The following is a 25,676-nucleotide window of genomic DNA, read 5'->3' as shown; positions in this document are numbered from 1 at the left end:
ACATCAATTATGTTAAGAAACGCAAAATTCATGACATTAGATCTACAGTATTGAAGACAAATATCAAAGGCTAACCTTAACAAAAGTCTAATACAGCGTGTTTCCTATCCGGATCTAACATCCTGCCTGAATTTTGCATTCTAACATTTCTGGCCCGACGGCAAGGTCGCTAACCGGTGTCAAGTCCTACTAGCCACGCCCTTAACTAGAGGTGCGCATGCGCGACAGGGGACCGCCTACCCCGTCGGCATCGTGAACTCCATTTAACCAACAAGGAGGGCCCTTACACTTTGCGTCATTTGCTGACGTCATGATGTATGTGCGGGGTGGCTACCAGCCTAAGGAAAGCGTGACTCCCTCCCCCGCATCTTTAGCAGCTAGCGGATATTCCTGCCCCTGAAGTTCTAGGAGGGACCAGTGGCCCCTCCCCCTGGGCCGCCCCCTCCGTGGATGGTGACGCCCCCCTAGAACCTTAAATTGCTGCTCACCGATCATGACCTTACCGCCACAGGCCAGCATTGTTTCCCGACGATCTGGCCCCCCCCCCACAACTCCCGCCTGAAGGTCATCCCTACCTCACAAAGCCCTTCAACCAAGCTAGGATTTTATCACACCATATTGTATTCCCTGCCTCAGTCAAATGGACCCCATCCTGTAAGTACAATTCATCCCCCCAAATAGTCCCATGTGGGATGGTCTGTAAGTGCGTGGTTCGGAAAAGTTTTTCTAACTTGGTATTGATCCTCTTTACCGGGTGATTCAATGCCCTGACGGAATCACCCCCATGCCACTGCAGCCGCGGTATCAGCTGGGACCAGACTACAGTGCAGTCAGGGCACACCCTCCTTACCCACCCCGCTGGTGAGATGATCTCTTCCAGGAGGACCCTCCTACCCAGTCTAGCAAGGTCATTCCCCCCCAGATGAAGAATCACCACCGCCGGTGGTGCTGCATGTTGGGCGACCAACTCTGCAAAGAATCCCCGAAACTGACTGAGGCAGAGACCACCCCTCCCGAAGAAGGAGATGGACAAACCTTTGTGCTCTAGCTCCATTCTACCCTTGCCTGTAAAAAAGACATGTTTAGCACGATTAACATATGAATGACCAACAATCCAAACCCTGCCTGACCGTGTCCTGTGTTCATGACTGTTCACGCCGCGATGAGTCGCCGATAAATCTTGATGATGACCCGACACGAGTTCTCCGCCTGCGTCACAGAGCGAAGAAACTGCAAAACCAGAAGAAACAACCCAACGTCAGAAAACTCTAGGTACTTTACAACATGTGTACCCGCACATACCGTTTGTAGCAATTGGAATTGGGTGACCATCTCCCAATTCTTTTAACACTGTTCACATGCAGACCCCTTGTGATTGCCTCAGTGGCTGCGCCCATCCTAAAGGAGTGTGTGCCAAATTCCTTAGGGTCAAGGCCCACCCTGGTAATAGTCAACTCCATGACTCTTCTGAACTGGTATTTGGTTAAAGGGGTGCCGTCAGCGTGTAAGAAGATCGACCCACCCAACAATCCACCTCTCTGCCTGATGAAAGTCTCCACATGGTGTACCGGGCAGCAAGGATTGGCCCTCGCCCTGTGCAGTACCACAGTCTCCCCCCGCGCCTCCTAATCAGTTTTTGATCTCAAAATTGTCACCCACAATGTGTCTCTCTGTATTGTTGTGTTCAGGAATTGGATACCCCCCTGCCTCTCTGCCTTGGAGGCTACAACCAACTCGCTCAGCCTCAAAGCTCCATAAAAGGCTAATGTGAAAGCTGCTTTAAACAATTGTATCTCCCAGTCTGAACTACAGACGTCATGCAATGCAGGCAATAATGCCGTCAGCCTCCCCAAGCCTATTGGTTTCCTAGTGTCAGCCGTGCTCCCCTGTAAGCGGCGCCAACCCCTCAGACCCTTCCGCACCACAAAGCTGTTAGTTGGGTCTTTTACTCCCTTTGCCTGTGCGTAGAAGGAGACAGCTGCCCTATGCCTGTTAGCTGTTGCCACTGAGCGACCCTCCTGATGCAATTTACCCAGATAATCTGTAAAACTATTCTCTAGAGCCCATTTGGATTCCCAGTCTCGCCCCAAGAAAGTGCAATATGAACCAAACGCCCCTTCATACGCTGTCCTTGTCTTGGGGGCTAAGCTAGCAGCCACGAGGTCCTGTAATTTGGGGCACCAATCTGCCAGAACGCTGACGGGAAGTGTGTCGGTGAAGGCTCTGCTGATGGAAGATGTTCCCTGAATAACTGCATTTTTTGGCGAGAGAGTGCATCAGCTGCATTATTAAGGACACCTGGTACATGTTTTGCCCTGAATATAACATTCAATTTCAAGCATCTCAACACAATCTCCTTCAAGAGGCGGAGTATGAACCTACAGCGTGCCGCTTGTTGATTGATGCACTCCACCACCGTCATGTTGTCTGACCAGAATATCACTAATTTGTTACGCAGAAGTTCTGGCCAGACCATTAATGCAACCCATATGGGGAACAGCTCCAGAAAACCAATGTTGGTTGTCAACTCACTGTACACCCATTCGTCCGGCCACCTGTGGGTGACCCACTTGTTTCCAAGGATGGCACCAAACCCAACACTCCCAGCAGCGTCTGTCCATAAACCTAACTCTGCTGAAGTAGTGGGGGGGCCGGACCACACAACCCTGCCGTTGAAGTCCTCCAGGAATGCCATCCATATCTGCATGTCCTGGCGTACCTCAAGCGACAGTCTAGTGCGGTGGTGTTTTTCTCGCAGACCGTTCATAGCCTGCGAAATTGAGCGAGAAAAGGGGCGAGCCATTGGTATCACCCTCAACGCGAAATTCAACTGGCCCACTGTTTCCTGAAGCTGTTGTAAAGAGACCTTCTCTTTGGCCAGGCACGCGCGTAGTGAATTTAGACACCTTCTCCTTTGGGAGCCTGAAACAACCCTCCACAGAGTCTATTTCAATGCCCAGAAATTCTAAGCAAGTAGCTAGCCCCACTGTCTTCCCCGGCGCCAGCGGGACCCCAAGAGCCCGCATGAGCACGCAAAATTCCTGCAATGCCCGCGCACACTTCTGAGACCCAGCCGCGCCCAGGAAGAGAAAGTCATCCAGGTAGTGCATGACCTGCTGATGCCCGGTTGCCTGCCTCATTACCCATTCCAAGAAGGAACTGAACGTCTCGAAATAGGCACACGAGATCGAACAACCCATGGGCATGCATTTGTCCATGTAATACTTCCCATCAAACTTGAACCCCAAAAGGTGGTGATCCCCCTGATGCACAGGGAGAAGACGAAATGCAGACTCTATGTCAGACTTGGCCATCAATGCCCCTGAACCCAGGCCCCTAAGCAACACCACCGCTTGGTCAAAAGAGGCATATTTTACACTGCAGACATTCTCATCTATAGCATCATTCAAGGATGCCCTCCTTGGGGCTGAGAGATTATGAATGAGTCTATATTCGCCTTTCTCTTTTTTAGGGATAACACCAAGTGGGGAACAAACAAAGTTGGGCACTGGCACCTCATCAAATGGTCCTGCTATCCTACCCAGGCGTAATTCTTTTTATATTTTTGCAGCCACTACCCCTGGGTTATGCTTTACAGACAGTTGGTTCCTGCACTCAGTCTTACCTGTGTACCCTCCTGCCGGTATCCTGAAACCCCAAGAAAATCCCTCCTGAAGTAATTTAGCCGCTGCGTGATCTGGGTATCTGTTCAGCCAGGGAATCATTGCCATGACATCAATGGGAGTGTGTGATACTAAACCCTCCTCTTGTCTATTCAGGTTTCCTTCTCCCCCTGAAGCCCTGGTTGCCACCCTTAAATCTGCAGGAGGTCTCGGGGTGTGAGGGGTGCCCACACAGGGAACAGGCGTGTTTGAACTTACATGTGCCCGCTGCCCTAGTGCAGGACCGTTTGTTGAAATCCCAACATACGCCCTTTTTATCCCCCAAACCCTTACCCTTTCCTGGTACCTCACTTCCTTGCGCATGCCGAAAGGGCTGTTGGGGCTTGGCCGGGTATATTTTCTGTGCACCAGTTGCCCCCATCGCTGCTGCCCCCCGAGTTATCTGATTGTACCATGACAGGGAATCCACCATATCCCATGCTAAAGAGGGATTGAATTCTTTAGCTTTCCTGAATGAAATGTCATATTCCTTCCACCCGTTGCCCACTTGTGTCTCGCTCCACATGGCAATCCTGCTCTGGTAGCAGGCCATTTCTGCTTGTAAATTGGGCGACCTTTCAGCTGTAATGGCACTGAACACGGAAAAGGCCCTCATCCAGTTAACAAATGTCTCCTCAACTCTGAACTTAACCAACTCTATTCTCCATTCACTGGGCAACATCCATTCCCTTTGTGACTTGGCATATTCAAGTTCCCTATTATCAATCAGCAAGGAGAATATGTTGATATATTTGCCCGCCCAGATCATCTCTTTCACAGCCTGAGACACATGCTGCGCCAAATTCTCCTTCCTTGAGGGCATAGCACCATCCTTAAGTAATGGCAAAGCCACCTCCTTACCACTGTCTATGCCTTGCGACGTAGGACCATCCTTCTTTGCCGTCTGCTCGCTGGCGGAACCTGTTAGGGGAGTAATTGGTGTCAATGGTGCCCCTTCCCCCCCCTAGCCAACTTAATCATCTCAACCAGTTTCAAGGCTTCCGCTGAATGATCTTGAGAAGATGGCAATACCCCCCCTAACTGTAACCAGGGTAAAACGGCGGCTATCTGGGAAGCCAATTCCACCGGGACAACGTTATTCGGGGGGGTTGGGACCCCGACGGGGGCAATGTTCACGGGGTTGACGGCGGCAATGACCCCGAGTGGGGCAACCGGCAATGCTGGCGTAGGAGGAGCTGGCCCAGCCGGTGCCATTGGGGGCATCACAGGAGTATCCTTAGGCACTCCCACTGGCATTCCCTCCCCCTCAGCTGTATTCTTAGGCGTTGCACTTGCAGTTTTCTTGGACTTGCCCCTCTTAGGAGGGGTGACAAAATCACCTCTAGGCTGTGGTGGGTGGATTATCCTTCTTGGCCTGCCTTGTGGTCCAGGAGGCCCATCCAACCTCTGATTAATTTCTGCCACACTCCTACCTAACTCATCCACCTTACCCAAGCGCCTATCAATTGCGGTCATCCTACGCATCATAGTCTGCATCATTTGTTCCATGCGGGCACTCTTATTAACTCGTGCCCCCGGCATTCTCCACAATACTCAATGCAAACTAATCCTAGCCAACCCAGGCAACTGTACCTTCTTTCAGATGGAGGATGTGAAGATGGCCGTAAGCACCATGCAACTGTGACCGCAAAAACACACCAAGCTAGTCTTAGCGTGTGGGCGAGCGCCAACCCCTTGTAGGAAGGTCTCAAGCCCGGCGGCCCCCCAGAAGCAATGAAGTGCAGGCCCGCCTCACTCCCCTTACCACCGATGACCCGTGTGTCCTCAGCCCGTTGCTGTGCTCTGCGCCCGTGATCTGTTGTCTGCCACTGGAAAAAACACCTGTGGGTAAACAACTTCAACGTGAAACCTCAATGTGCCAGCTGCCACTCTTAGTTCCCAACCTCACCGAAGGAAATACCACTGCCCCCACTTTAACTTGATAACCAACAGTGCCTATCGTGTGCTTAAAAACACAGACTGCTGTGCAAACATGAGGCTCGAACTCACGATCTACTGATTAAAAGTCTGAAGCTCTACCAACCGAACTATCACAGGCACTAAAACAAACACTGTTCAAAGTTCCATTGAAAATGACCGAGAGCCCAAGGAGATAGGACTTTCTATTTGTATACCCAAATCTTCATGCATGTAGCTTTATATAGCGTGCGCTCGACCCGAAGGTTCACTTGCCAGGGGCAAGAGGGTGCCCAGCTCGCTCCCCGGGCCTTTTAAGGGCGTTGTTACACCAGGGGGTCGCCGGCCCAGACGGCCCGCCCCCCGCCCGACCCGCCCCCCTGCCCCGGAAGCTGTACTGCTGCTTCCGGGTCACGGGGGAGGCATCAGCCTATAGGCGGTGGGGGCGCGCCGCGCGCGTCATTGACCCGCGACGCACCCCCACCACCGAGAGGCCGGGGGAGGGGGGGCGCCGCACCACCATGTGGGCAGGAGGGCCGAGCGGCCCCCCCTTTACATTTGCCAAACTTGTCACATAATCCATCATATGCAGCATAATCTGCAGATTTTAACATAAACAATAGTTTCTACCTCAAACGGATCAAAAGTTACTAAGACTGTGGTGATGTGTGCCCAAGCAGTGGAAGGCCATTCACAAAGGTTAACTGATCATCTTTAACTTGTTTATTTCTGCATTTGTTTGTTAAACTGGTACTAATGAGGTACAAAGGAACCTGCCAAGAATTCTTCATTCGAAGAGCTGATGGAGCACAGCAAACTCATATCTGGAATCTAACTAAAGAAGGGATGTTCATCAAAGAAAAGCGGTGGGTGGGGGCAGCAGGGACTGCTAAAGGATAACCGAAGCACTGGACTGTGCAGTGTCAAAACAGGCTAGGCAATCGAGAGGGGGTAGCATGGCCCTTTGGTCCATCAAACCACCCTGCTAATGTAAACTGACCGATGCTGGCATGCCTCAACTTTTGTAACCATGATCTGTCTCCGAAACCGATATCTCCAGCCGCACTGTGAAGCTGTGAAATTTGTTATTGTTTTTACTATGTAATAGAAAAAATCAAAAAAATAAAATAGTTAGGCAAGCAGCAGAGCTGCACAAGGAAATGGAAGTGGAAGAGATGACTTCAGAAAACTAAGTCACCCAGACAGAACTCCGCCACCAAGCAGTTTACCCAAGGGCAGGGAAAGAGCACGCGCTGTATTGGAGTTAGCAGCACACTGGTCCTGAAAGCAAAGAGCACAAGGGAATGTTGGGACAAAGAGTACAAAACGCCATTAAACCCCTGCAGAAGGTTAGTGGGGACGTTTATCCAGCAAGGTCCATCTCAGGCGTAAACTGTGTACATTGTTTTAAAACTGTGGCTCACACTTCACACTTATGAGCCCATTAAGCATACCTGTGCTCTCGGCCTGAAAGCAAAAGCTCGCTCGTCCAACCTGAGCCAGACTGAGTGTTATCGAAACCGGCTCTGGAAGTTCACCGTTGTTAGCGCAATGCATGATGGGAACTGTAGCTCTGCGTACAAGATCACAGCACAAGAGTGAAGATCGCAGTTTCCATTACTAGTAGTTCTGTGCAGTTTGTTTGGGAGTTGTTCATTCGGATATTGCAGTTACAGCGTCTAAAAGGTCAAAGAAAAAAGTGTATTCTGGCTCCGGGTCTTCCAGGAATCTGTGCAGTGCTTCGGAAGAGATGCAGTTTCTACAATCCGGGATCTCCAACCTTCTCTGTAGTGGGAGCTACTTTGTTCGGTGAAAATCAGAAGGCTAAGCAACTCAGGCATTGTTATCAGGCACCCCCAAGCCCAGCTTAATTGACTATGCGTAATATCCATAGAGCCAGAACATATAGTTTGAACAAATTACTTGGGCTAGGGGCACTATGACATGGCTGCCATGTGTGTCAGTGACAGCGTGGTCTTTGGGGATGTATGAACATATGTGTGAATGAATGGAATTTATGTACCTCGGTTTCTGAGAACCTGTGTCGTATGTTATTGTGGCATAGGACATACCTTTCCCCATATGTAGCTATGTTATATTTATAACACAAACATACAAACATTCTTTATGGGAAAAATGTAAAGTGCTAAAAATGTTCTGCAAAAATGTCCATAAATGGAATATTTTTCTGCGAGATGCCTACTGTGTGTAAAGGAGACACTTTGAAATGGGAGAAAAACTGAAGAGTTATCTTTGTTTATATGGATTCCATAAAACTCATCATTTAACCCCTTCAGCGCGGCGCGGATTTCCGCGCCACGCTGAAGGTTCCGTGCGCGGGCGGGGCCATGACGGAACGGTTCCGTCATGCGCACAGCGCAACCGACGTGCATGATGAAACCGTTCCGTCATGCGCGTCGAACGGGTTAAATGTTCTCCCATTTCCAAGTGTCATATTTACAAACAGCAGTCAACTTGCTCCCAGTGGGCTGTAGACATAGTGCCAAATTTATAACAGAAAAAATACAGCCTTTTTAGGTCTCGCCTGACCCAGCGCATGCGCTGGTCTGGCGAGACTTATTGAGAGGGCTCCAAAAAGTTCTACCAGGCAAGCCTAGAGCTACAGTTCATGTGCGCGGGCTTTACCGTGATTACTTTCACTTTCGCGGCCGCTTTGATCGTGATCACAATCACTTTTACTTTCGCGGCCGCACGGCCGCTTTGCATAGCCAATAGGTCTCGCTTTTGGGACCTTATAAGTATTTAGTTATGCAACTGTTGCATGGCTAAACACTTATAAGGTCCCAAAGGCGAGACCTATTGGCTATGCCAATGCTTGTTTTAAATGGGAGGAATTTAAAGTGGAGAAAAATCCTTCATAAAACATTAAGATGTAATTGGCTTAATTGAAAGTGGAAAATAACATTGAGACTTAATGTTTCATAGACATATGTTTCTTCACTGTTAGTTTCTCCTATTTAAAAAAAAATAACAATAAATCAGTTATAAATATGGCATAGTGTCTACTGGCCACTGTGAGCAAGAGGGCTGCTGTTTGTAAATGCCACACTTTGAAATGGGAGAAAATTCAAACGGAAACTTAACTTAATCATTGAGGTAACTTCATTTTAATGTTCTCCAATTTAAAATCATTCAGAATCATAATTTTCTTCTCATGCTTCAATATTAATTTGACAAGGACTTTCATTTAAGAATTAAATAGCTCAGTTTGTCACCTCTGTGCCCCAGCCTGTTCATAAAACTGACTGAACCTTGCTCATTATCAGGTCCTGCTATCTGCAGCCTGGTGATAATAATGTAATGAGAGCACAAATTCATTACATTCATTTTGTTACCCTGAAACCGGTCCCAGGATGCTGGTTTCCAGTCCAGAGATTAGATCTGGCTTGGCAGTTCGGGATGGACTGTTCCCATGAGGCACAAGGTCAAGACTGATTTGCATATGGCTGGGTCTGAACTGGGGTGGCGCAGTGAGCTAAAGAATGATGATGAATTCAACCCAGATCTGTGAGTGGGGGTGAGTGTCTGAAAAGTTTCAGCGCTCCGCCCTTCATCTCCTTGTGTTTGCTTTGTTCGCCCTAAGTTGGTAGGGTATGCCCAGACGTGGGTTCTTTGCTCACTTTGCCACTGGAATCAAGCTAGCCTGGCCGATGAGGGGTCTTACCCCGAAACCGGTCCCAGGATGCTTGTTTCCGGTCCAGAAAAGACTTGGGTTGGCAATTTGGGCTGGACTGTTCCCATGAGGCACAGCGTCAAGACTGATTTACATATGGCTGGGTCACCCATTAGTCCAAACACTGGCCGCTTGTTGAACTGGCTCAAATATGACTGGCTAATATACCCTACGCCTTGTGATGACCTGTGCATCTGCCACTATTCCTTCCACGGCCAGTGTTTGGACTAATGGGTGACTCCGATCGGCAACGGGAGGTCTTCATTCCAGGCTTCTCACCCTGGTCTAAGCGCCCGTTGGCTTATCGTTGAGACCTCATAACGCCACCACCCGCGAGTGGAGGTGATACCCTTGGTTTACTTGTAATTATGTACTCTTCTCGAATTTCATGTCCAGTTGTTGGACAGATGAACATTCGTTAACATGTAGGATGTTCTTCTTTCTCTTCCCTTTGTGTTTACCTAGGCCTTTATCCAGGAGCGACCTTTACTCTTACACAGAGAGCAGGGCCACCTTTACCTGCACGCCCGGATATAGACTGTGGGTAGTACCCCCCAGTTCACATTCACAGTTCACAACCTTTATTTGGTCCTGAGGAAGCGCCATGGATCCGTTTTGGACCAGTGGGGCGCGAAACATGTCGACCACATTTTAGTCACCTGATGGAACATTATTACCATTAAGGTAACACCTAACCTACGGGTTTTTTAGCGTGTCAAGGGTGCCACCTATATTAAATCCTATTTCATTAGCAACACTTAGACATTTTTAATTTATCACGTCACTGACACACTCACATCACCACTTGCCTTTTATAAGGACCCAAACCACACACCCGCATGCACCAAACGGCGTTTTCTCTGAAAAGATCTCCGATAAAGTGACCCTCCGGGGGACCCGTAGGGCATTGCAGCGCCGGCCCGACGAGGAGCAAAACGCCCAATGATGAAGCATGACATCCCTCGGGGTGTGTGAGGGCAATAAGAGAAATTAAGTTGTGCTTCCCCCTCGAGTCTTTGGGTCCAATAATAGCCTAGGACTTTAGGTTCCCCTTTTCTGAGCTTCTCTCGTTTTCTTCTCCTTTTTTTTTGGAACAGTGTCTCCTTTTGAGTATTACAGATCCCAGCTCTCCACACCTACAGCACCCATAGCTGTGAATGCTGTCACCCTGTCCCTGTGATTCTGACATTGGTCTCTCTTCAACCCGTTGGCGAGACTATACTTGTTCTATTCACCTGTACATTTCCTCTGTGTACGCTTATATAGGATGGTCTGCATACTTGACATTCCCTCTAGGGTCCCTGTCACTGAATATTTCGGCAGAACCATATCTGACCACAGCCCAATGTTGTTGACCTTGAAAACGGCAAACCCACACCCCTTTTTCCCCATATGGCGAATCTATTCTTCCCTGCTCAACTATGGCATCCTGCGTGATGAGCCAGTAGCTCAACTGGTTGACTACTTCGATAATGAGGGCTCGACTGATCAAGTGCAACTGATTGGGAGGCGATGAATGTGGTTACCCGAGGCCATTGTATTTGTATAGTGGCAGGTACCCACCTTTCCCTAAAATGTGATCTATTCAATATAGAAAGGGACTATATTGCAGCCGAAAGATAGATGGTGACTGACTGACCCATCCATCCAAGAGACCTTAAGTGCCCTCCGCAAAGAGGAAGCTTGACTTCTCAAGAAACTTCAGTGCCTGAATTGGTCTGCATACACAGCCCGTACACATGATGAAGCTGACATTTTGGGTTGGTTACTCACCTAGAATTCTTTCAACAGAATCCAGATCCTCCCCCCAAATCACAACTCTTCATGACCAGTTGGGTACTCTGGTCCATTCACAGCAGGAACTTTATCACACTCTTTTCCATTTCTACGAATGTCTCTCTACAGTCACCCCAAATTACTCCCTACAGGCAGTCCAGGGCTTTGTGAGGGCCGTGCCCCTTCCTAGAACCGAAAACCCACAACTCGTACTAAACTAGACGACCCCTTAACTCCCCACGAAATTAAGGCAGCTATAAAAGAGCTTACCTCTGATAAGAGGCCAGGACTAGTCGGCCTCTCCTAAGGCCTACTCCAGCACAGTGAGTTTCAAATTAATACAGCTTTATCTGGAAGCCCTCAAGGTGGGGGCCTTGCCCCAAACACTTCGAGAAGAATCTCAAGTCCCCATCCTGAAACCTTGAAAGAATCCACTGGATCCTGCATCCTATAGGCCCATAGCTATACTGCTTAATATCAGCTATAAAATTCTTAGTAAAGTTGTGGTGACTCAAATACCCAGACTCTACTTCACTGTAACCAAAACTGATTTGCAGCTGGTTGAAACACCTCCAACAATATTCAATGACTCTAAAGGCTGATGGCCCTGGTCCCGCAACTCTTCCCCAATACATGCGCCCTATTTCTAGATCTGGAAAGGGCCTTTAATACACTTATCTGTTCAGAGTTCTCGGACTCTTTGGATTTGGCCCCAAGTTTCTCTATTCAATAAAACTCCTATATACAAATCCCCTCACCAGGGTTAAACTAGGGACCTACATATCGGAACACTTTGTGGTTGGCAGGGCTATGCATGGAACCCTTGGTGATACACCTACGCAGGGCAGGAGAGAGGTGGGGAATTTTACTCTCAGATTGCACTCACGCCATCTCATTATGCCCAGACAACATTTTGTTATCCTAAAGACACCCATACAGGCCTTGACCAGAAAGCCCTCATATTGGACAGTTTGGGCACAGCTTCTGGATATCTGGTTAACAAAGGGAAATCCTATCTTTTTCCTCTTGCATGGACGCCCACCGTGGCCAGTCCTCCTGGGTGGCGCACCACTGCATGGAAAGGTACCATGGTTTGTTACCAGAGTATCTATGTCTACCACAATGATACAGACCTATGGAAGGGGAAGCTGGGATGGTGTATCTCCTCCCTCACAGACCAGATCACATTCTGGAGGATGCTCCTACTAATGGCGATGGGGAGAAGTGCCATTTCTAAGATGGTGATGCCACACAGACTCCTTGCCTATTTTATCTCCCCGTCTTCCTCCCCTAAATCATTATTCAGGAGCTGGAGCCACTCCTCGGTGAACTGGTATGAGCTAATGGCTATCAAAGTGTCTCTCGCCACCCTCTGATTCCCAGTTGACCAGAGGGGCCTGGGGGCCCTCGATTTTGAAGCCGACTGCCTGGCCAACTGCAATGGCTGGCCAAATGGATTGGGAGGGAGGCATTCGAAGGGAGTGGCGGAGACCGTGAACCATTTTAGATAACAGTTCTACTACAATTGGTCATCCCCAATCCCAGACCCATTCATACCTCCTCTAAATTACTTTGGGGGGGCACTGCAGTGCCTGGCCAGGCTCCAGAAGATTATTAAAAGCCCATTACCATACGCTCCCAGCTCCCTTCGTCTGGCCTTATCTTAGGCCATGTTACCCTTGACTAGCCGCAGCTCACTCACTAGGAGGGGGATGGCTTTGACACATTGGGACAAGATCAATTTGCTTTACATGATTGATAATTCATAACTTATTGTCTTATAATACACGTTCTACGCACTAGATGGGACATAACAGAAACTGACCCCCCCCCCCCAATACACCAGCCAACCTACACACACAATACTATTGGTACTGCTAAACATACCATCACCTGGTTTTACGAGCCACAAACACTTTCACTTCCTCCAACCCATCAGCAAGATGCATGGGAGACGGAATTTGGAGAGTTTTACACAGCAAAGAATGGGCCAGAGCATTGGCACACCCCAATAAGGTCTTCCACAATGAAAGATTCAAACTAATTCAATTCTTTGTTCTAAATCAAGCATACCTTCCGCTGATAGACTCCATAGATTATTGCCAGGTGTTGCCCCTACTTGTCCCCACCGTGTTTCTGACAGTGCGGACCTACGACATATGTTTTGAACCTGTCCATCCCTCTTGACGGTCTAGGCCCAAATCTTCCAAACTCTTTCCAGGTGCACTGGTGTGTCCCTCCTATTGACTTGGGAGATGAGAGCTCCAGGCCTCTTCCCCTGACCGAAACACCAAATGGCAACCTCCTGTTTCTTAGACCTCAGCTCTCTACTGGCAAAGCGCACAATCACAATCAATTGGAAGTCCCAAAATGCCCCCGCAACAACCACCTGGCGAAGAACAGTCTCATGGTGTTCCCAAGTGGAAGCAATGCCTTGCACAGAGAGGAGAGTGAAGGCTTGCGAACCCACCCAATAGAAGATTCCTGGGGTCGTTTATGGGCTCCTTTGGAGGAGAGACCCAGGGACAATACCCTTCCTCCGTAAAGGCCACGCGGGCTCAGTTCACTTTGGCTACGTGATCTCCTGCATCCGAGTCTCCCCTTTACACTTAGTGCCCCTGACAGCCTTATCTTGCCTCAATCTTTCCAAGTCCTCAGATACTCTAGCGCACAACACTCTGCACTTCTTCATGGATGTACCACTCCACCAGCTATCACAGTCACCCCCCTCTCCCCTCACCTCTCTATTTTGCAATAGGAAGACACCCCCAATTCGCCTAGCCTGAATCACAGTTTGTTCTTCACATTTCCTTTCACCAGTTCCTGTTTCCCTGTTTTGGTTCTTTAATAATATACGGTAAGAGAAAAAACATGATTCTCCTGTTTTCACTTCATCTCAAGCCATTACCCGCATCCCTAGTATATCAAACGTCCCTCTCCTTAAACCCCTTGACGGAATGGCGAGTATCCCTAATTCACCACCCATCGCTACTCCTAGACTCGAGTCCCTACCCTTTTGTTGCTCCTCTAGTCTCCAACTTATACATAACCTGATACACTGTCATTTTAAAAAACTGGTGATGGCTACTGAGTATCAACAATGTATTGTTGCGTGTATGTACAAATACTTATTGTAACGATAACAGGCCATGGAGCAATGTATGGTGTACTGTTGAAAATACCAATAAAAATCTATTTACAAAGAAGGTCCATGGGCTATGTTATGTTACATGTAGTTCTCTTGTCTTGTCAATTCAAATAACAAATGAGAACTGGAAAAGGTTTCTCCTGAGCAGTTCCATTGACTGTTGTTGGCAACAAACTGGTGCCTCCTGCTAATTAGAGCATTGGCATCCCACATACCTTTACTTGGAGTATTACACTGAGTTTGAAAAATGATTTGGTTCTAGTTGAGGCCTAAGGAACACAAGGGGCCATATTACTTATCAGAGGCACAGCACCCTCTTTATTTGCACACATCTCACCCGTATTGGGCTCACCATACACAGACCAGGACAATGAGCCATATTGGGAGAAAAATGTTCTGTTCTCAGAACGTAAACAAACTTGGCGCTGCACCAGACTGAGCAGGCCCACTTTCAATTTTATCAATTCAATCGATCTTTATTCAATTATGCATCATAATCATAAAAGATAAAAACATAAAAGCGCCGCTTTCATACATGATCAGAAGCTTGAAATGAGATAATAGCAACTGCAATGGATCAACCAGGGAAAGCGCAGCATCTGAATGAAAAAAGCCCCATTTATCCCACAAGTTGAGGCCTAACCTTTGGTTTGACTCTTGTCTTTTAGGGTTGATAACTGGCTCGTTGATGCTGAAGGACAACCTGCAAAAAGTGACGGATTGTCGGAATTTGGGAAGGTAAGCAGCCGGAGAGATCACACTAGCTTAATTTACCTAAAGTAGGGAAGGCTGGGACAGTTTATGAAAAAAAATATACAATGCAGAGAATTCGCCTGCATGTATCTGAAGTATAACTGATGTTCGAAGGTTCCTGCCACACGCTGACCACAAGCACCCTACATAGTGTGGTGTGGCCTTAAGTGGCGGCACTGAACATTGTGGCCTACCTGGGTCCGGGAGCCGGTGACTGCCGCCCGAAGCTGTCGGCATGGCGGTTCAGCTGGCGCGGCCCCTCAACAATGCAGGGCCGTGGTCGTGGACTCTGTCAGGTCCCCAGCGGAACACAGTAGGATCCCACTGCAGAGCGGCCTCCGCCGACACTGACGCCCCATCTGAGAGCACTTGTGAGGGGTTGGGCGGCTCCTCCATGGGGGCCGAGCGTGAGAGATCGACGGAGGGAGTGGCGGACAGTGGCACCCGAAGCAACCTTGTCTGATGTTTCTGGCTTGCGCCCCCCCCCCCCGAGTGAGTACAGATGGATTGGCAACGTGGTGCCAGAGTGGGGTTGTGGCCTAACTCAGGGGGCAAGGTATTAACAGCGGACACAATACCACAGCGCCCTGCAGAACAGAACACCCAGTCCTGCGTCAACCCTTCGATTACCTGTGCGCGAGGACTGGAATGGTGCCCTGGGGCTGAGGCTGAATGTATGTATGGGAGGAGGTATAAAAGGCTGGGGACGCTGATTGAACGCGCAACCGGAGGGAGCTGGACGGAGCGCCACCGCTGCCACTGCACATTGGGTCCGAGTGGCATATTGGACATCACTACCACGCATCACACGCCTGCAGGGCCCTGTGGGACTTACCCATCCCCCCTTTATAATCGGTGCCGTAGAGGTTAAACTGTTGATACCTATTGAGAATCTGAGGGTGCTGCTATACAGTGCGATGATCCTCTGCCAGGTAAGAGGCCCAGAGTAAGAGACAGAGGCTGGTTCTGGCTGGCTGGTGGGAAAATATCAGGGGTCATGGGCTTAAAAGGGTAGCAACAAACAAAGCTTGACAAATACGCGTTACCGAAACAGGCTTACTCTGACCACTGTGCCAAAGGGAAGATGGCGCCCAGCCCGGAAGGGGAGCTCCACGATCCAACATTACAAGATGTCATGGACGCCATCTCAGGAGTGCGTTCATCACTGGAACAACGGATGGACACATCAGTTCAGAGGTGACACTGATCAGAGCTGATCTGACCAAAATTGGAGAGAAGGTGAAACAAATGGAAATCATCAACTCTAGCCTCATTGGAGATGCATCGCAAATGCAACAGGACATCAATGACCGACAAGACTTTCGTAAATTCACAGAGGACAAGCTGGATTATTATGAAGGGCGGACCAGAAGGAACAATGTACGAATAATTGGTGTGCCTGAGAGAGTGGAAGGACCTACGGCCGACCTCTTCGTGGAGGACCTCATACTTGAGCATCTTCAGCCTAAGGGGTTGTCAAATTTTGTTGTTGTCGAAAGGCCGCACAGAGTCCCTGGGGGACGGCCGGAACCGGGAGCACTTCCCCGTCCAATGTTGGTGAAACTCTTAAACTTTAGGGACAGGGACGCTATATTACACGTGGTGCGAGTGGCCCCTCCACTGAGATGCAAGAACTCCGAGATCTCCTTTTTTCCGGACTTTACCCTTAATATCCAGTGACAACGTCGTTCATTCCCATAGATGAAAAAGAGACTTTGAGACAAAGGACTATGCCATGTTATTCCCGGCCTGGCTCCGCGTCGAGGCTGAGGGCAAAGTCTGTTTTTTTGACAACCTGTTGGTGGCTGTGGACTGGCTGGAGGGTTGGAGAGCAGCAAAAGACCACAATGCTTGCTGAGTGGCAGACATGGTCAACTCGACTCGCGGCTCTGTTCGCAGGGGGAGTGGCACCAGGGACTAGTTCTGAACATTTGAATCAAGTAATGACTTTGATCTGAGGCGATGGCAGAACCCGTACGACGGATAATGGTTTGGTTAATAGAGATGCTTGTTTCAATTATCCTCCTGGGCATTATATGGGCCCCACTGGCAAGGCAAAATGTTTTTTGATATTGTGAGTTGGTCGGGAAGGCGGAGCTTTCACCCGCCACTGAATTCTACTTTTAGTTCGAATTTGGGCGACGGCACTCTGCTTGGTTGACTCATGGGCAGTTTTAGGCCCAGAGTGCAGGGGAGCAGGGAGGGGGTTAGTTGGGTTAGGATTGGATTGTTTAATGTTTTCTTTGAGAGAGAGGCACTAAATACTGTGATACGTGGGATGGGATACGGGAACCCCGTTCACATAAACGGGGACACATGGGGATAAGAGTTTCAAGCTTCTAAGTTGGAATGTGAATGGGCTCGGGGACAAACTAAAATGTAGTATTGTATTGCAGCATGTCAAGCAACATGCCCCGGATGTGGTACTCCTTCAGGAGATGCACTTAGTGGGCAACTCCTGTAAAGCTATGAGTAGATGTGGCTATCGACTGGTGGTTCATTCTGGGTTTACCTCGGGTTCCAGGGGAGTGGGCATCCTGTTAAACTCCTTCCCGCTGTCAATATAACACACCTGGATGGATGGGATGGGTAGATATGCAGCAATGTCGGGACAGTGGGAGGGGAAGTCACTTACATTAGCAGCAGTGTACGTCTCGCTGGGATTACAGGGCCAAACCTTCAAAGACTTACGTAAAATCACGCTGTCATTCCCAGAAAGCTACTTGGTCATAGGAGGCGATTTTAACTCCGTAGAATCCGGCTCCCTAGACTGGTGCCCTTCCCTCACAATAAGCCTCTCACATAGGTGGCTCCCGGATTTCCTAGATGCATTGGGCTTCGTAGACACAAGGAGACTGTACCACCCAGAAAGTATCCAACACACTTTCCATTCAGGGGCGCGCAATAGTTTATCTTGCATAGACTATCTTCTTACTCCGGCGTCCCGAGTGGGTAGTATTCGGGAATTTAGACATCTCGCCCGGGGCATATCCGATCACTCCCCACTATGGGCAGAAGTGGTCATGGGCGAGAAGAGGGTAGGGAGAATAGCGCCCATCAACCCCTGGTATTTACGGAACACCGTGGTGAGAGATGAACTGGTAAAAGATATTGATAATAACTTTCTAGGAGATAGGGAATCAGTGCCGTCATCCCAAACCTTGTGGGAAGCCTTTAAAACTGTAGTGAGGGGTCAAGCAATCTCGTCCATAGCTGGGGTGCGGAAAGAAAAGTCCAAAGACCTAATCTGCTTGGAGAATGAAATCCTCCTTATGGAGGAAAACCATGAGGGACCAGTGACTCGAGACAGACACCAAGCCCTGAAACTTAAAAGAAATTAATATAAAGCCATCGCTACTGACATGGACAAGTCACTGAGCAGAGACAAAGAGGGTAGACTATATGACTTGGGGGACAAGGCTGGAAAGTTATTGGCATGGCTTGATAAAAAAGAGTTGGCGAGCAGACTAGTGTCAGAACTATTAACTGGGTCAGGTGAAACAATAGCAGACCCGCAGGGGATTGCAAACAAATTTGCAGAATACTATCACTCTATCTATCGAGCAAATTCTTCCCTAACAGAAGAGGACTCGCAAGCCTTGCTTTCAGACATATTGTTTCCTACCCTGGCCTCCGACGAAAGAATTGCTCTACAGTGATTTTACTAATGATGAAATTGCCCAGGCAATTAGAAACCTTCAGTCAGGTAAAGCTTTGGGCCCCAATGGGCTGCCGATCGAGTTATACAAGCTGAAGCCAGAGGTACTTTCCCCACATTTGCGGGCCATGTTCGCGGAAAGCTGCAACATGGGGCTGCTCCCCCTTGATCAAAGGGTTACCACAGTGGGCGTCATACACAAAACGGGCAAACCCAGAAATGTATGTTGGTCTTATAGGCCCATCTCCTTACTAAACGTGGAACCTAAAGTACTGGTGAAGCTTCTGGCTGATCGGTTGGCTCAAGTGATTGGTAAATTAGTACACCCGGATCAATCGGGCTTTGTTCCACACCGGAACACTGCCTTAAATTTGAGGAGAATGCATGGAGTGTTGGGGCGCCATGGAACGATCCAAGAAGCAGCAGTAGTGGTTTCGCTAGATGTCACGATGGCCTTTCGATACCATAGAGTGGCCGTATCTGTTTGCAGTCTTGACTAAGATGGGATTCGGGCCAAACTTCATCAGGTGGGTGCGCCTATTATACACAGAGCCCCTGGCGCAAGTAGTCATTAACAATTAAAAGTGGGAAGTATTTACGCTGTGCCGGGGGACTCAGCAGGGCTGTCCACTGTCCCCCTTACTTTTTGCCCTTACCCTGGAGCCATTAGTGGCGTGGATTCGTAGAGACCCAGTAATCTGTGGGCCAACTATTAGGAGGACCGCATTTCTCCATATGCAGACGACATTTTGCTTTACCTTGCGTCCCCCAAGGCATCGCTCCACAGGGTGCTCAACATATTCACCAACTTTGGGAAATACTCGGGGTACACAATTAACTGGAGCAAATCCATAATTTATGTCTTCAGTGGCGAGCAACCTCCTCTACCGAGAGGGTGTCCCATGCAAGAAGCAAAAGAGGGCTTCCAATACTTGGGAATATTTATTACAACAGACCCCAGAACCAGTTATGAATGCAACCTGCTCCCCCCACTGCAGCGGCTGAGGCGGGATGTGACTGCATGGAAGACTCTCCCGCTCTTGCTGTTGGGAAGGGCAGTGCTGTTCAAAATGATGTCACTGTCACATTTCTTTATGCGCTCCAGAATTTTCCAGACCCAGTCCCGGCTAAATATTTTAAACAAGTAGAGAGTCTAGAGAGGGAACTGCTTTGGGAGGGTCGCCCTCATATAGCCTTCCCCAAATTGGCTTTGAGTTGGTAGGACGGTAGGGTCGTACTTACGGATATTAAATACTATTGAGCGGCCCCCTGGCCGCAATCAATCAGTGCACGTACCATCACTGGGATGACCCGGGGTTTAGAATGAACAAACGGTTGCTGCCGGGGGGTAACTATAATTCGGCCCTTTATTCCAAGCCCAGGAAATTTCCCCTGGCAGGACCGATCAGGCACTCAAAGCAAGTGTGGCATGCGGTCAATCGAAGCCTGGGGTGGGAACAGAAGCTCACACAAGTTACTCCCCTGTGGGACTCGGAGCAGTTGGGCACCCTGAGAAGCTTGAAGGGCTTTGATAAGTGGGACTTGATTGGGATCCAAAAATTGGCAACCTATGGAAAAAAGGAGAGGTGATCTTGTTTGCCACCCTGTAACAAGAATATGACCTGGCCATCACAGAATACTTTAGATATTTGCAGGTGAGGCATGCATTAACATCATAGTTGCGAAAGGGCGCAACTCCCCCAGAGTCCTCACCGTTGGAAGATACATTTCTCGATGGGTACCTACAAATGAAAGCAGTGTCCCGGCCTTAAACAAAACTGGTCAACAACGCCCCAGACCCCCTCAAGCTGCTCCGGGAACACTGGGAGGGAGATGGGCTGGAGCTCATGATGAAGAGTGGCAAGAGGCAGTAGCCTGCCCAAGAGAGGTCGCAATTTCCACTAGACTGCGGCTGGTCCAACTGAATGTCCTGCACAGAATTTATATTACAGGGTCCTGACTAGTCAGGATGGGTAAAGCAGACAATGGCATGTGCAGAAGACAATGTGGCCAGGCTGGTACGTTTATACCTATCTGTGGGAATGTGTGTACATCCAGAGATATTGGAAGGGGGTTTATGACTGTATTGGCAAGGTCCTCGAATTAGAGATGGGAACTGAGATTAAAAGATGTCTTTTGAATGTCTGGGACCCTACAAATTTAAATTGAAAAGATAGAATATGGGTCACCCTAGGATTAATGGACTAGGCTGTGGGTGCGGGGGTACCACCTACAGTGGAGGAGTAGAAAGCTGACATGGATTGGTGTATGATAAGGGGAAAATCTGTTTATGTTGCCAGGGGATGCCCAAAAAATGGATTTCTATATGGAGTAAGTGGAATGACTATCGTGGCAATATATGTGTCCCATCAACTGTCCCCTCTTTGGAGGATCCCATCATGCCATAGGTGATACTGTGTGATTGTACCATGTAGAGTACTGTATAATGGTGAGCTGTATGAATGTAATGTGAGATGTGACCTGTTCCACCGAATTGTGTACCAAAGGTCGTCCCTTTGCTGTTTAATAAAAAGCATTAAAAAATATATATATAATGTACTCTGCTTACATGTATTAGGTGGATAAAACAAAGTAATGAAGTATCAAAACATTTTAAAATTATCGTCATAGTCTGGTTTTATGACAATTTGTTTAATATAGCACTTTCTAGCGCCGTCTGTCGTCTCGTAGTGCTTTATTTGACAGACGGTGTCATTACCCAGCTGAACCCTAGATATGGAGGGATGGGAAAGCGATTTTTCCATCCGGAATTCTGACGTGTACCATTCATGATACACATAGTCATTCACCCCCTGAGCTACCTTAGGGGGTTCTGTGGTCGAGAAGAAGCACAGATATGGTACAGGCATACATTCTATATGTATTACTCTTTATGACCCGGAACTAAAACAGAGTGAAGTGCCTGTGAGTCCATATACCCCTATGGCATGGGAGTGGGCTTTTCAGTGCCAGAATGCCCTAGCTTTCTGCAAATGTACGCGTTTGTGGGTATTCCAATTCCCTCCCATGAAAAGGTCAGAATGTACCCCTGACAAGGGCACGAGGAGCAAATCCCATCTCAGGGGGTGAGGGGAGAGGAACACCCTGACATTGCTGGTGATGTCTGGGGCAGAGGAGCTCCTGAGAGCAGTGAGGAGTGAGCTGGAAGCACATTGGAAGAAGCAAGAAGATCAGTGTATGGGACCTTTATCACTTCATGCGAGGCATTGCACCAATATGTACTGTAGAATTACACGTGGTGAAATGCACGGTTATTATTATCTGTTTTTCTTCTCGCAGAAAATATTTTTCCACATTGAAAAACAAGGAACTTAATATTTGTTTTATAACAATAATTTTTGAACTTCATAAATACATTTTCAAAAAGCAATAAGGCCCTCTCTCATAAATATGTATTACAGTGCTGCCACTAAAAGAAATTATGTAGATAGAGCATGAAAGGCAGCGATTCCTAAAACTGATGCTTTAGCACTCAGGTTGTTTTAAATGGTTAACTTCTAGTAGGTACATATAAAAGTATTAATCTAAACTTAAATGTTCAAATGTGTCTACAATTTTTGGCTGGTGCCATTTGAAGGCTGAAGTTCAGTATACCGGAGCCCAAATTATGTCAGCCATTGCAGAGGAGGACAATTTCCAGACAGGATGATCTGGCCACTGTGCAGGTCACTGGTTTGCATCATCACAAAGCCGCCTGCATGTGTCTGACTCCCTCATCCAGGACCGAGGGAATTAATCTAAAACTAGGCAGCAAGAGGCTGATTACAAAGGAGATTCGTAAATCCACACCTGCAGGTCTACCGCCTCACATAAGTACTGTTTCTTGAATTGGCAGGATACATAAATCTATTGTAGGTTACGCTAGCCGCAGCATTCCAGGTATAATCCTGGAAAACATTTACGAAAGGCAGTGTCCCATTGTACAACGGCATGGATTGCATAATTAAGCATTGTGAAATGCCAGTGCCTTTATGCAATGCACTTTTTTTCACTCTACTGGGAGAATTTTTTTTCTTTCTATGGACAAACTCCGCCCACTGTATCCCCAAATCTTGTTGGTGTTCCCTTCCCACCTACGGAAAAGATTAACCACTATTTTAGAAAGAGTACATCTATGACCATTTCTAGAGTGGGAAAAGTTTGCATGTTTATGAACTCTCTATGGACAGCCCACCCTGAATCGCCCATATTGGACTTGGCCACTTCAGTAGGGTCATCCTCTAGACTTTGTGCTTCCTTCTCATATTTTTCTGAATTCATTTTTGTAGGCCTTAGGACTCTGTGCACTTTAGCATTGGTGACCAGTACTAAAGTGCTGTGCTCTCTCCTTAGAACATGGTAGAATTTGCTTATACCCAATTGGCATATTTAATTTACCTGCAAGTCCTTAGTAAAGTAGCACTACCTGTACCCAGGGCCTGTAAATTAAACGCTACCAGTGGGCCTGCAGCACTGATTGTGCCACCTACTTAAGCAGCACTTTAAGCATGTGTCAGGCCTGCCAATGCAGCCTGTGTGTATGCTTAAGTGTGTACTGCCATTTCGACCTGGCAAAATAAACCTTTTTCCAGGCCCAAACCTTCTTTTTAAATACACACGTGTTTCCCTGAGGGTAAGCCGTAGACAGCCCAGAGGGCAGGGTGCAATGTATTTACAAAGTTGAACATGTGCTTTTAAGTTTTACATGTCCTGTTAGTAAAAAACTCTTACATTGGTTTTCCACTACTGCAAGGCCTACCTTTCCCATAAGATAACATTAAAATTACCTCATTACATTTAATAAGATGTAATTGCCAAATGGGGACAGGCAACCTCTCCATGTTTAGTGTATTTGGAATTGGAATGAGAAATCATAACTCATGGTAAAGTTGGATTTTTAATTACACTTTTGAAAATGGCACGTTTAGAAAATTGGCATTTTCCTGCCTTAGCCATTTAGTGCCTGTAGCATGTACCAGGTCACATGACTGGGTGTAGCTGACAGTCGGATATTGTGGATTCCTCCTAGACAGCCACGCACAATAGGGAGCTTAGGTGTGCCTGGAGTGGCCATCACTGACAGGATGGGAGAGAGGAGCTAGGCACAGCCACGCTTACACATGAATAGAACTGGACCTGCAACCTCCTCTTAAACCCAAGACATCTGAGTGACTCCAAGGGCTACTCTGCTTGCCTCCTAATCTGAGCCTCGGGACATAAATGGGTTCCCAACATCCTGAACCAGCACCTGGACCCAGCGGAGTGAGTTCCTAGCCCCCAAGGGGTGTTGCACAAATACTTTACACATTGTCTCTACGTTAAGCCTGACTGCTCTGTGCCAAGCTACCAGAGGGTTGCTCACAGGTTAAATTAGAGTTGGCTTGTGCCTCAACCAGACCAGGATTGTGGTTACTGCTTGACCAGGGCTCACATCCCAGTCAACTAACAACCTAATTTCTCATAGCCACTTCCCACAACTTGAGTTGGATAGACTCATACACAATATTATACATTTGTGGGGTAAAGTTCCTAATTATGAGCAGCACCACTGGAATTATAGGGCACAGGACCAAATTATGCAGCAGGGTTGACAAAAGTGGCAACAAAAGGCAAATTATGCAACATAATACGGCACATTTTTTGATGGTATGACTTCATTTGTTTACACATGTTAACACTGTACGGGTGCATGTTTCAACTTATTAGTACCTGTTTAACAACTAAATACATCAAAAGAAGCTGAAAGGTGACTAGTCAATGTTTGTGAAGGGACTTCCACAATGCAGCAACGTGTTGCTAAAAACAAATCTATAAGTTAAGCAGCAGATGATGGATGTGTGGCGAATTCATAATTATTCAGAAAATGCAGCAGCCGCAGAATTCCAGTGGCCCCAATTATAAGGATTTACAACTGCAAGGCCACTTTGTGTGACTACCTTTCACTTATAGGTCATGCCATTTCTAATGCAAATCAGAGTTTCAGCTGTGAATGTGGCAGGTGGCACCATGTTTACTCATGGATTAATGACCCATGAAATTGGCAGCTAGGTTTGTAGGGTAGCATCAAAGTTCTTAACAACTTATGCTTTATTTCTGAGTGTTTGTTTCAAATGCTGGTGGTTTTCACAATTTCGAATTAACTTACCATATTTATAATTGCCTTTGTGATTCACGCCCTGATGAGTGACATTTATAGGGCATATGCAGTTTACAAGAAAAGGATAAGTTCTGGCTTTCCAGTACCTAACCTGGGGAGTTTTTATCCTCTCCTGCAGCAAGTGGTGCTCGAGATGAACCGCTTGGGAATGATGGTTGACCTGGCTCACGTTTCGGTGAAAACCATGAAGGATGCTCTGGAAGTGTCGCGTGCACCGGTGATCTTCAGCCACTCATCCGCCTACGCCATCTGCAACAGCACCCGCAATGTGCCCGATGATGTGCTCCAGATAGTGGTAAGTCGAGGGTTCTGGATTTATACGTTATTCACAAAGGAATAGGCATACACAACAGTAGCAATGTACACCAAATTCCCAATAATAATCACCCCAAGTCACATCCACAAAATTACAAGGTATTAAAAACCCCATTAATCAGTATATTTTTCGTCACTGCACTCATTCCTAGCATTCACCCTCCAACCCCCCCAAACCCTACATTAAATCGTCTTGGACCAATCCCGCTAATCTTCAAGCACTTTATCATCCAAGCTAAATGTTTTCATCCTTATCTGACTGCGGCTCCTCCGCTATGGCGCAGCAGCGTCCCCCACTGCTTTCTCACAGAACGAGAAGCAAAAACATAAAATGGTAACAACTTTTAGTTATTACCATTTTATGATTCATGTGTGGGCGGGGCTGCTCTGCTCTGCTTACGGAGCAAGGCAGGAGTGGTTTACCCACTCTTGAGTGTGCAGTGACTGTTTGGCCGGACCTCTCGGGCCACCCAAACCAGTCATGCACACTTTCCCCTTCTCCATGCAGGTTTCATTGCAGCGTACATTGAGAACATGCCCACCCCTACAGCCCCTGACTGAGTACCGTGTCACGGCACTCAGACCAATCACAATGC

The 25,676-nt window shown here is 47.8% G+C and overlaps 1 protein-coding gene across 1 annotated transcript in view; it reads left to right on the top strand.

Annotated features, from left to right (window-relative positions):
• DPEP1 (dipeptidase 1) overlaps nucleotides 1-25,676 on the top strand; it is a 159,320-nt gene that overhangs the window by 60,642 nt on the left and 73,002 nt on the right. The window contains exons 5-6 of the mRNA XM_085637794.1: nucleotides 14,866-14,935; nucleotides 24,884-25,060. Of these exons, the coding sequence (XP_085493920.1) occupies nucleotides 14,866-14,935; nucleotides 24,884-25,060 (247 nt within the window). The remainder of the gene's footprint in view (nucleotides 1-14,865; nucleotides 14,936-24,883; nucleotides 25,061-25,676) is intronic.

The sequence above is a fragment of the Triturus cristatus genome, chromosome 12, assembly GCF_964204655.1.
Source record: "Triturus cristatus chromosome 12, aTriCri1.1, whole genome shotgun sequence".
NCBI classification, from domain to species: Eukaryota; Metazoa; Chordata; class Amphibia; order Caudata; family Salamandridae; genus Triturus; species Triturus cristatus.
This window is presented reverse-complemented; position numbering and strand designations above follow the sequence as displayed.